General features: G+C 36.0%; 1 protein-coding gene across 3 annotated transcripts in view; it reads right to left on the bottom strand.

Moving 5' to 3' along the window:
* Positions 1-12,771, bottom strand: part of LOC129889165 (myosin-15) — a 56,252-nt gene that overhangs the window by 25,932 nt on the left and 17,549 nt on the right. For 2 of the 3 annotated variants that reach the window (XM_055964360.1, XM_055964358.1), the window contains exons 5-12: positions 10,835-10,893; positions 10,380-10,536; positions 9,962-10,111; positions 9,724-9,860; positions 7,280-7,426; positions 7,084-7,185; positions 2,433-2,490; positions 2,179-2,280 (exon numbers count right to left, since the gene is read on the bottom strand). In XM_055964360.1, the coding sequence (XP_055820335.1) occupies positions 2,179-2,280; positions 2,433-2,490; positions 7,084-7,185; positions 7,280-7,426; positions 9,724-9,860; positions 9,962-10,111; positions 10,380-10,536; positions 10,835-10,893 (912 nt within the window). Of the gene's footprint in view, positions 1-2,178; positions 2,281-2,432; positions 2,491-7,083; positions 7,186-7,279; positions 7,427-9,723; positions 9,861-9,961; positions 10,112-10,379; positions 10,537-10,797; positions 10,894-12,771 lie in introns of all 3 variants that reach the window. The other variant, XM_055964361.1, reaches the window with a different exon arrangement.

Below are 12,771 nucleotides of genomic sequence, written 5' to 3' on the forward strand. Positions count from 1 at the left end.
GTGTCTATATAAAGGGCTCAATGTAATAATGTAGTCAACACAATTCCATAATATTTTCTCCTTTATTTATTACAATAGTCAAAAGAGTTGCATTGAGGTAGAAGATGCATTTTTAGAGGTAAACCATGCACATACATGGATATAGCGCATCTGCAACTTGCCGAGGACATGACCTTAGCTAGGAGGGTATGGAGGTCGCGTACAAGGGTAAAAGGTTTGTAGGTAGTTGAGAGGTATTCTTATTACTGCGCTATTCCAGTCTTTGCTGGGTGGGGCTACATGCATGTAGTGTTTGGTTTCGAGTTTTTGATTATCATTTGTGATTTACTGTGTTTAGGTGACTGCACCTTGTTGTTAATGTTACGATTTCTTACATATATGTTTTGAGAGAAAAAGCCCAAAACAGTCTCTTATCTTTGGGTTAAGACTCAAAGTCATCCTTGAGTTTTTACATGGAGCACTAATAGTCCCTCATGTTTGCAATATTGGTGCACTTTTGGTCCTCCCCCAAACTTTTGCCAATTTTTTAAAATTAATTTTGTCCATAATTTAATGTATGGAATATTCAATCATCTTTTCATATATATTTAGTAGTAATAATAAATCCATGTGAGAGAAGGTGAGAAGAAGAATACTTCATCACGTTCAGAAGGAATATTATTGTAGCTAAACTAAGAATATATTGACATATGACGTTGCAAGAAAAGAAAATGTGTTACTATTGCACGTGAAATCGACGTGATGAACCTCTCGAATTATAGCTGCAATAATATTTCTACTAAACAGAACAAGGTATTTTTCTTCTCACCTTCTCTCACATTAAATTATTATTTCTACTAAATATATAAAAAAACAATTGAATATTTCATACATGAAATTGTGGACAAAATCAATGTTAAAAAGTAGGCAAAAGTTTGGGGGAGGACCAAAAGTGCACCAATATTGCAAACATGAAGGACTATTAATGCTCCATGTGAAAACTCAAGGATGACTTTGAGTCTTAACCCAAAGATAAGGGATTATTTTGGACTTTTTCTCTATGTTTTGCACTACTTTGCTATTAGCTGTCATGTTTTTCTTTTGATTATTTCTTTGATTTGCTTGAGCCAAGGTCTTTCGGAAACAGTCTCTCTACCTTGAAGAGGTGGTGGTAAGGTTTGCATACACTTTACCCTCCTTAGACCCCATTTTGTGGGATTTCACTAGGTTTGTCGTTGTTGTAAATTATGCACGTACATCTGTTAGGAAAAGATGCATATTCAGAAGCAAATTATGCCCATACATCTGTTAGAAATTGATCTTACTGAACCTTCAAGTTAATAAATACATGTAGTTCAAGCAAGCAACAACAACATACCGACTGTATTTCCATAGGTACGGTCTGGATAGGGTAGAGTGTACGCAGACCATATCCCTACCTCATGAAGGTAGAGAGGTGATTTTCGAAAGACCATGGCTTAAGTAACGCATATCAAAGTAGTTTGAAAAAGAAAAATACAAAGTAAAGAGGATATAGCAAATAATAGGGAAAGCATTATATAGCATTCAGAAAGCAAGTTTCAGTAACAATAGCCAAATAACGCGATAACCAAAGCACAAGAAACAACAGGTAGCAACAGAAGTCATAGAGCAAGAAACTACAAGAAAATCCCAATAAAAGAATAGTAAGTTTTGAAGTTCACCATCCAAACTAAGAACCGCACCAAGTGACAAATGACATTGTGGGAGATACAAGCACAAAGTATCATGGTTGTATCCTCTTCAACAAAATCTTATTTAGCTTAAAATTTTCAGTAAGTGATAAAACATATACACCGTGATAATCAAGTAATACAAATTCATAACAAAACCAAAGAAATTTAGCAAACCCAAGTTTGCAAGCTTTCTTACATGAATATGTGGTATAAAAAGTTTTAACGTACGATATCAGCTGACAACTTTATACAAAAATTTTGTCCTTGCAGTAGGTTGCTCCATAAGATTACACAAATCAATTTGAAGATCTCAACCACATGATAAGATCAATCAATTACTTGTATACCAAAACATTCTGATAGAGTTGCATACGCTGTTTCATTTGTCGCGTCACCAAATTGATAGTAGAGTCTACTGTATAAGTAAGAAATAACATGCAAGAAATTTTCTGTAAAACAGATTATGAGGAGAAAAGTGTGGAACCTTTTCTATTAGATCCAAAACATCTTGGTTGTCTATAAATTCAATGTAACTCCAATTGATCACCTCTTTCTGATATTCTTCTTGCTCCATCTTGAATACATGCTAAAAATTTAACAGGATAGATATAAATAAGTAAAGGGTGAAAGAAGAAAAACTGAAATCAAAAAGGCTTAATAGTATACTTGTACTAAGATTCATAAGATCTCTAGTTCTTTTATTAGAAAGGTACATTATCCTAGACCAGTACAACTTACCTCATTAAAATGTTGCTGAAGCTTTTCATTTGCAAAATTGATGCAGAATTGCTCAAAGCTGTACATTGCATAGTGCAGATAAATCAGCTATTGGAATGTTCAGGTACCAATTTCCAGTTATTGCAATGTTTAGAGACCAACAACAACATCAACAACATACACAGTTAACCCACCAAGTGGGATCTGTGAAAGGTAGAGTATACACAGACCTTACCACTACCTCGTGAAGGTAGAGAAGTTGTTTTCGAAAGACCCTCGGCTCAAGTGCATCAAATCCAAGTAAGAGAAGAAAAAAACAATGAAGAGAGAACCTTTCTCTACTGGAGAGGATCGTTAATTGTCACACAGTCATAAAATAATTTAATTGGAACTATTTATTATTTCCAACTGTATATTTCTTCTCACTTTTTTTTTAATACAGAAAGTATATTTTACCTTTATTAGTATTATTTTTTTATGTGCAGTGGATATTTGTTCTAATTGGGTGTTTCTTCTTTTTCAGGCTAAATTTGTTAAAAAAGAATTAGCTGAAACTCTATTATCTTTAGTCAGATAAAAAGTTTTAGCCTAAATAATGGAATTCCAAGTGTGTATTTTTTTTATTCTTCTTCAGATACAATGAATATTTATTCTAATTGTGTATCTTTTTCTTTATTGAGCCAAATCTAAAAAATTAAAAAAAAAAAGAAACTTGGCTAGACCACCTCCATTGCTTTAAGCCATCTAAAAAGTTTTTACCCGAAATAATGGAGATCAAACTTATTTTTCTTTTTATTTCAAATTTTGAGGCAACGACTATTTATTCCAACTGTGCACTTTTTCTTTTTCGAGAAAAATATGTAAATCAAAATTTAGAGCTCTATTATTTTACGCCAAATAAAAGCTCAACAACAACCCAGTGAAATCCCACAACGTGGGGTCTGGGGAGGATAGAGTGTACGCAGACCTTACTCCTACCAAGGTAGGACGGTTATTTCCGGGAGACCCTCGACTCAATAAAAGCATAAAAAGATGTCAGATAAGGCTAAGAAATTAACAGCGTTATGGGAAAACAAATAACGAAAGCGTCACAGATAAAATAGAGTAATCAAAGTATAGAAAGTATAGGTAATAACAGAAATAACAGAAATCAGAGCACAAAAAATTGTAATGCGCAAATGCGCCTACGAATAGTGAAGAATAAAGAGACTATGTACTAGCCTTCTACCCTAATGTGAGTCCTCCACACCCTCTTATCTAAGGTCATGTCCTCGCTAAGTTGTAACTGCATCATGTCCTGTCTAATCACCTCTCCCCAATACTTCTTCGGCCTACCCCTACCTCTTTTGTAACCATCCATGGCCAACCTCTCACACCTCCGCACTGGGGCATCTGTCTCTCCTCTTCACATGCCCAAACCATCTCAGTCGCATTTCCCGCATCTTGTTTTCCATCGAGGCCACTCTCACCTTGTCCCGAATAGCCTTATTTCTAATCCTATCGCTCCTGGTGTGCCCACACATCCATCTCAATCTTCTCATCTCGGCAACTTTCATCTTTTGAACGTGAGAGGTCTTCACTGGCCAACACTCCGCTCCATACAACATAGCCGGTCTAACCACCACTTTGTAGAACTTGCCCTTAAGTTGTGGTGGCACCTTCTTGTCACATAGCACTCCGGAAGCGAGCCTCCATTTCATCCACCCAGCCCCAATACGATGTGTGACGCCATCGCCAATCTCCCCGCTGCTTTGCATGATAGACCCAAGATACTTGAAACTACTCTTTTGGATGGCCTGGGCACCAAGCCTAACTTCCACGCCAACCTCCTGAGGTGTCTCACTGAACTTGCACTCTAAATACTCTGTCTTGGTCCTATTCAGCTTAAACTCTTTAGTCTCCAATCCTCCAGCTTAGCGTTAACTCCGCTACGAGTCTCATCGATCAGAACTATGTCATCCACGAAAAGCATACACCATGGCACCTCACCTTGAATTTGTCGAGTCAATCCATCCATCACCAAGGAAAATAAAAACGGACTAAGAGTTGATCCTTGATGCAACTCCATCACAACTGGGAAGTGCTCTGAGTCTCCTATTGTCCTTACCCTGATTTTGGCTCCCTCATACATGTCCTTGATCACCCTAATGTATGTCACAGGTACACCTTTAGCCTCCAAACATCTCCATAGTATCTCTCTTGGAACTTTATCGTAAGCCTTTTCTAGGTCGATGAATACCATATGCAAGTCCCTCTTCCTCTTCCTCTCCCTATACTGCTCCACCAGTCTCCTCATAAGATGGATGGCTTCTATAGTTGAGCATCCCGGCATAAATCCAAACTGGTTCTCTGAAATAGACACGCCTCTCCTCGCCCTCATCTCCACCACTTTTTCCCACACTTTCATAGTATGGCTTAGTAGCTTGATACCTCTATAGTTGTTGCAACTCTGGATATCCCCTTTGTTTTTGTATAGCGGGATCATTACGCTCGACCTCCATTCTTCGGGCATCGTTGTCGTTTTAAAGATGACATTAAATAACCTAGTCAGCCACTCCAAACCTACCGAGTTCGCGTTCTTCCAAAATTCTCCAGGAATCTCGTCAGGTCCGATTGCTCTTCCCCAGCGCATCCTACGAACAGCACTCTTAACCTCTTCGACCGAAAACTCCTGCAATACCCAAAATCGTGACGCCTTCCTGTATGTTCCAAATCTCCCAACACAAAGTCTCTGTCCCCTTCGTCATTCAAGAGTTTATGGAAGTATGACTGTCATCTCTGTTTAATGAGAGTCTCTTCTACCAATATTTTTCCATGCTCGTCCTTAATGCATTTCACTTGATCCACATCGCGTGCCCTTCTCTCCCGCGCCCTGGCTAAGGTAAACTTTCCTTTCCAACGTGTCTCTTTTGAAAAAGTGACACTAAACAATTGATATTTCACTTTATCATACTTTATTTTCAATTTTGTTGGTTATATATTTGTCATTCATGTTTATAATTATTGGTCTTGGACCAAATATATATATATTTCTCCCTCTGCACCTTTTTTTTATTAAAACTCACACTTTATTTGCGCTCTGTGCTTAAAGCCCCAATGGACCTTAGAGCTTTTTTGCGCTTTTCGCCTTTGATAACACTGCTTAGAAGAGTAAGGGTCGTGGGGATAGAACTAATAAAGTCTAGCCTTATCTTAATCTTGGAAGCCTTTTTGTGTGCATGTCTGTTTTTTTGTTCTCAGATGCTACATCACTGCTTTTTAACACATTCCCTAGCTGAATAACTATCTTAGTCTGCCTTTTAGGTCTTGCACCTTATCCATCTCATTGAGGCAATTACCAGTCAATGGTAGTTGGAATGTGATCTTTGTCTTCTTATCAGGATCTATCTACACTTTCTCATCTCGTGCAAAGCGCTAACTATCCGAAGGAAGGGTACGAAGTTGATCCTCAAACCGTAAGAATACAGCTCATCCCTGGTGAAAGAGAGCACAAATAGTAAATCAAAGCTTCAACACTCATGGCACCAATTTCTGATTTCCTTATTCTCAAGTTTCCCCGCTTCTATAATTTGTAACTCCATTTAGCCAAAATTCTCTTTTGATTCCTTGATTCTTCAAAAATTGGAGGTCTTTACCACCATGGTTTTTGTGGATTCTAAAAGTGTGATAAATAATCAAAAAGCACTAATTTTCACAACAATCTTATAAGTTAGTAAGACGCCAGAAACTGTTTTTTCTCCTTTTTTGGGGTCACTCAAACATTTAGTCCATAGAGCCTAAAATGAAGGGAAAACAACCCATATATGGGTTTTGAGGCAAAATGAAAAAAATTCTCCAACTTTAAGCACATATTGACTGCACATGATAGGCTAATATTGGTTTCAAACTCATAGCTTGTGGAAAGAACCAACTTAGCAAACAAGCCACTATGTTGAGGACCAAACGGGAAGAAAATACTCAAGAGGCTAAAGTGATCAGATATTTCCAAAATAACTCCAAGACTTTGCCGTTTATGAACATCCAATAACTTCCCAACTTCTCATCTCCAATTTGCACTAAAAACTGCTTATTTAATACCAGAATAATTAAAAAAAGTCATAGCCAACTGTCATGCAATTCTAAAACATTATTTGTAGTTCAATTTCAACCATTGTCAGCAAGCTCATGTACTTATCAAATCTCAATTAAGCTTCCAATAAAGCATTTATAGCATTCCAATAGAGGCTTGTGAGCTCACATCTAAAATATAGATCACTACTCTTAGGTGCTAAACATCGATCAAGCTCAACAATGGATTGCCTTTCATATATTTCATAACATGTTTTTCCCAAAAATATGGGCATGTTCTTTTACCAGCAATGAAGGAGCATATGCCTACAATCTTGTGCTTTTTTCTTTGACCCAATGAGTGATTTAAGTTGACGTTGCAAAACTACGGAAGACTCCAATTTCATTATAACAGCAGTAAAGAGGATGCAATGTTGAAAATTGAAGCTTGAGCCAAATAATTGATCCACAGTTTCTGGGTGTCTATTTTACGAATCTGATTCTAGAAGGGCTTCCAATAACCTCTATTTCCACCTTTAAGTAAACACAATAATCTATTATGTTCACTACATTACATTATTTTTCAAATGAATACAATAGGCAAAAACAATAACATGTTACTGACCTGTTCTGCTTAAAGCATTCAAATCCATATATATCCAAAACTCCAATTTGTATCAGGGAATCAGGATCTTGCCCAACAGATCTGTTGATCTTTTCAACTAACCTGAAACAAGTAAACAATGTACAATACTCTTACATAATCAACTTATATATGTAGAACATTGACTATTGGAGACCATAAAGGAATTTTGAGTTACCAATCAAATAATTGGGCATAAACAGTCTTCGCTAAAGTATCACGTCCTGCAACAGCAGCACCACAATCAAGAGCCTTAATGATGATTCCTTCGTGAGTTTGAATTGATCTTGTACAAAGTGTGGTCACCAATAGCTGTACGTCACACCTTTAAAGAAAGAGGTATTGGGGATCAGCTGGACTGTCAAGACGTTAAGTAAAACAGGAAACTTACCACCCTTATAAAGCAATATGACAAAGCTTGAAAGGTTTCAAATAATATCAATACTGAAGAGCCTCCCAAGACAAGAAATGTAAAGAAGGTAAAGATAAACATAAGTCAGCAATCCCTCAAGGCAATACAAATACCATTAAAGCTAGTGCTGGAAATCCTAACCCATTTTTTGCCAACCCGCCCCACCCGCCCATATTTAAATGGGTTGGGTAGTGATTTTTAATAATGGGTCAAATATGGGCTCTACCCATATTCAACCCGCTGAAAATGGGTAAATCACGGGTAAAATATGGGTAATATGGGTTTCTTCTATTCAGATTGGGTATCCAAACTTAATAGACATAATCATTCTTACTATTAAATCTCCATCACCACGTAAAGGCTAGCCCACTTTTTAACTTAAGATATTATTTGTTTATTTTTTACTGTTGTATTAATTACCTTTATATGTAATGTGTTTTATGGTAAAAAAATGGAAGTATATATGTTTAAAAACTTGTACCTCTGTCAGCCTTTCTATTGCACAATTTTATCTACTTTTCTTTTTTACTAAATTACAAGTTTTATCAATTACTCTTATGAAATTAATCAGACGTATAAAAAATAAATTTATTTTATCTTCTCACATAAATTATATTCCAACAATTAAACAAATATTACCCTCAGCGGGATGGACATGAAGTGTGTGTGTGTGTATATATATATATATACATACTTACTTACTTTCAAGGCATGAATGATAAAGTGAAAACAAAAGTATAATGTTAGTGTTAAATAAATAGTATATATATCCGGCTATTCTTATTGGTCATTTAAAATTGTCATATCATGAAGGATGGAATCGAAGAAAATAAATACTTTCTTCATTTTGTAAAATGATAAATATTCTAAATTTTTTTGTTGTTGCAAAAGTGATAGATAAAAAGGATAAAAAAAATTAATTAATACAATTAAACAACCCAAGCAATCTAATCTTTCTTGAAATTCTTACAATTGTTGAATTATTTTTCTTACGCTAGCAACTGAGTGAGAAACATAATTAAATCCTCTTCCTGAAGCTACATTCCCTTATAAGTCACTAATTCGCTTTAGGAAATCATAAAAATGGGTTAGAATTGTAATTTATCCAACCTATTTTTTACCCATATTAATATGGGTGGGTTGTAAGTCTAACCCATTTTAACCCGCCCAAATTTGACCCAACCGCCCATTTGCCACCACTAATTAAAGCCAAGCATGGTGAACAAGAGAGACCAGTCCTACAGTTTAACAAAACTCCACTTACCTTCCCTCTTTTTGAGAGTTATGAGTTAAAATCTTCAAGCCCCCTAGGCTACATTTTTTGACAAGAAAAATGTATATCATGCAAAAGATAAAATAACAACCCATGAATTAGTCCTATCCTATAAGACGACATACACAGTGCTATCCTTTCCTGAATATTATTTCTAGATGTCTTAAAATCAGGAATAATGCCAATACAGAACAGAAAAGCAAGAAAATAAAATGAAGAACTATTGCAATAACCTTTGAAGATGACATATTTATTATAACAAACTGCCAACAACATATAGCAGAGAGACATATTGAGTGTACGGCAATCATTTCACCAATACAAACTGTATAAATCAAAATTGAGTGCAACAACAAACCCAGTGAAATCCCACCAAGTAGGGTTAGGGTTAGGGGAGGGTAGAGTGTACGCGGACCTTACTACTACCTCAAAGAGATAGAGAGGTTGTTTCTGACCCTCGCCTCAAGTGCATCAAACCCAAGTAAAAGAAGAAAAAACAATGAAGAAAGCATAGCCATTAATAAGAAAAGCAGTGTAAAGTCTACAAGAAAGAAACAACAACAAAAGCAAAATAGTGTGATAATCGATAAATCAATATTGAGTAATGAACATTATTCTAAGAGAAAGAAAGCATCATAGCTAAGAGCCGCAGAAGCTTAAGAGAATGGGCAATATACTTTATCCTTTTTTTTTTGGGGGGGGGGGGGGGGGCGGATTTGATAGAGAATCAAAGTAGATTATGGAAATTCAATTTTCTGTTGATTTATGCAGAGCAATTACCAGAAAGAAGTTCCAAAAATAATTATTTGTCAAGGGAGCAAGACCATCAAAGAGATGATTAAGGACATGATAATCATTCATCAACCAGCAACATCATCAGCAAATCAGAGAAACAAAAAGGCTTAAATGTGTTGCTAGGAGGAGGAGAACCACTTACTTAAAAAGCTTAGCAGCCATCTGTAAATGAGACCTAGACTTTTCATCTTTGATAACTGATGAGTCATGTTCTTTGCCTGGAGAGAATTCTATGTTTCCTAGATGTAGAATGGCTGCCAAGGTACGAAATATTGCTTCCTGTTATTAAGAACAATGCAATGTAGTAATTAGTGAAGTAGAACTGGAATGCTACTAAATACAGAAATATTGATTAGGATAACAAACTACAGTTGCAGAACCTGTTCCTCCAGACTGATTCCAACAATATCCATAGCTCTCCTTGTCTTGGTATACTCCTCAGCATTGCTAACTCCATCTAGCTCATAGGTTTTGCTCTGGTTCAAGTAGTGAAAGTCACTAGGATGACCCAGCTTGTATTTCTCAGCATCCTGAAGAAGTAAGAACATAAAAAGGAAATAACCTTAAACTTTTTCTGTAATAGTCAAATGGCATAAATTGGCCACTTAGAAAAACTTTTTCTGTAATAGTCAAATGGCATAAATTGGCCACTTAGAACGATTTAAATGCACAAATCAATGTCACCACATTGAAGTTAATACACTCGCAATGAAAAGAATATCAGAACACACATTTCACCTAGGGCATAAAGAATATCATGAATTAAACATCACCAAGCACATGGAGGGAAGAAAATACCATTCCAGATGCACATAATTGATAAAAGCAGTGGTAATTCCTCTCTGGATCTGTTAGCTGAACAACACGAGATCTCTCCAGAAGATAAGTCCTAATTGCAGCTCCAGATATTCTACCACTTGCATCAAATTGGATCTCAACAAACTTTCCAAAACGACTGCAAGAAACAAGGAATAAGAGGCATTAATCATAATTCAATAGACCTCAAGAACAATTTCCCCGTGTTCGGCTATCACTTTACTGAATAAGTATGAGTTCAAAGATTCCAACAAACTAGAATAGCCATTTCATTGTAAGAAGGTGAAAGACAGGACAAGCAGAGATTCCATATAAAGGACAAAACAATGCTCTTAAAAAAGACAATAAAACCACCTTCACTGCTGAAATAATAAACATCACTGATTGCATCAAATGATACCTCTTAGCAATACCAACGTTAGTAGTTGAAAACACACCTTGAATTGTCATTCCTAATAGTACGTGCATTGCCAAATGCCTCCAGCAATGGGTTAGACTAGACCAAAAATGAAAAAAGATTAGGAATTAGTAACATCAACTTTTTGAACTGCAAATAATCAACCAAATTCAATCATCAATGAAACTAACCAAAAAAAAGAAAGAAAGAAAAAGGAGGAAAAAAATCTCACTACAGTGAAGGAAAACACTGAAAAAAGAACCATGAGGATGATCTCCAAGCAATAAGAATTGAGTTGGCAATCATGACCTAATTCACATTACAACTTGATTTGATGATGACAGAAAAATAGGCTAGAATCTAATTGTTGCAATGACATGAGAATGACAGTAAAGGCACTACAATTTATTCAACGAGCTTTAGGGTGTCATATGCATATTGGATGGAGAAAGAATGCAGTTAATTCATGTGTAAGAGGAAGGTTGATGCTTGGTATGGTAATGAAATAAGATGCTTGGTCCTTTACATCTGGAAAAAGGAAGGATGCCGTCCCTCCCAGTCTGAGCCACATTAGCTTCCTGACGGGAACATTCATTGTTGCATGCAGATCTACCATGAAGTGATCAACAGTTCTCTCTCGTACGCCATCCCCCAACACCATATGTGAAATGTTTTGACCTCTATTCTTTTTCTTTCGTTGGTGCATTCAGCAAACTGTTAGACTGTACCGCCATCCAATAAGTTTCTGGAGATGTCACCTCAGGTTCAATTGAGATGCATAGAAGTCTGGACAATAACATCCTCCAAAGTAAAAATAGATGAACTGTTGAGAATTCATCTAAAACAGAGGTATGATCCAATCTCAGTCAGATGAGAGCAAAAACCATAGAGGATATGTCTCTTTCTTTCTCCTTATCAGTGCTGTTTAAGCGTGTGTAAGCCCTGAAGCGAGGCTCAAAACATGTTGAGCATCGCTTAATGTGCGCTTTAGTGCCGTCATCAAGGTTTTAAAGCATACTTCTCCTTATCAATGAGCTTTGTCTGAAGAGGAGACACTAAACAATTGATATGTCACTTTATCATTAAAAAATATCAATTTTCTTTGTTCATATATTAGTCATTCATGATTATAATTATTAGTCTTGGACTAAACATATATATATTTGTATTTTTTTTCTCCCTTTGCATCTTTTTTCATTAGAACTCACTTTATTTTCACTTTGCGCTTAAAGCCCCAATGGACATTAGAGCTTTTTTGCACGTTTTGCTTTTGATGACACTGCTCCTTGACAGACACATCATCAATAATTGGCATAATGGAATTTAACTCGTCCTTTAGAGTTTATACCTGACCCAAATAACTGGTAATGTCTAGATGATCTTGCTGCATATGGACGATCAAAACTTTAGTCCAAACTGAGATAGGTCGGTCATGCAAGGTTGAAAGAGACTGAGAGATAGGGATCAAGAAATGCCAAGATAGACTATACATTTGTCTTCTATTTCAATCCACACAGTTTGATCCAAAGTTTGAATATCTGAATAATTTTTAAGGGAATAACATATCCCTGACCCACGAATCATGGTTCCACACTTCCACTAAAGCTTCCCAAAAAGACGTAACTGTTACTTTTTGCAACTATGCATTTAGTAATTGTGGGTGTAGAAATTGAGGAGAAAATGTTTCTTGATTTTCAGTTTCTTTTATCCTCAACCATCTTTCTATAAGTAACAATTTGTTTAAATGGAAAACAAAACCACACAATTAGCAATCTTCAACCATCTTTCTATAAGTAACAATTTGAGATGGGACAATGGCACGAAATATATGGGTACTATGAGAAATATAGGGGAAGAATATTATTGAATTGTTGCATCTACATTATTACACAGAGATCCTATTTGTAGACACTACAATACAATCCTTTACCAAATTGATATTATTTACTATTTCTATTCATATTCCTATTCTAAGTA

The sequence above is a fragment of the Solanum dulcamara genome, chromosome 5 (genome assembly GCF_947179165.1).
Source record: "Solanum dulcamara chromosome 5, daSolDulc1.2, whole genome shotgun sequence".
NCBI lineage: Eukaryota > Viridiplantae > Streptophyta > Magnoliopsida > Solanales > Solanaceae > Solanum > Solanum dulcamara.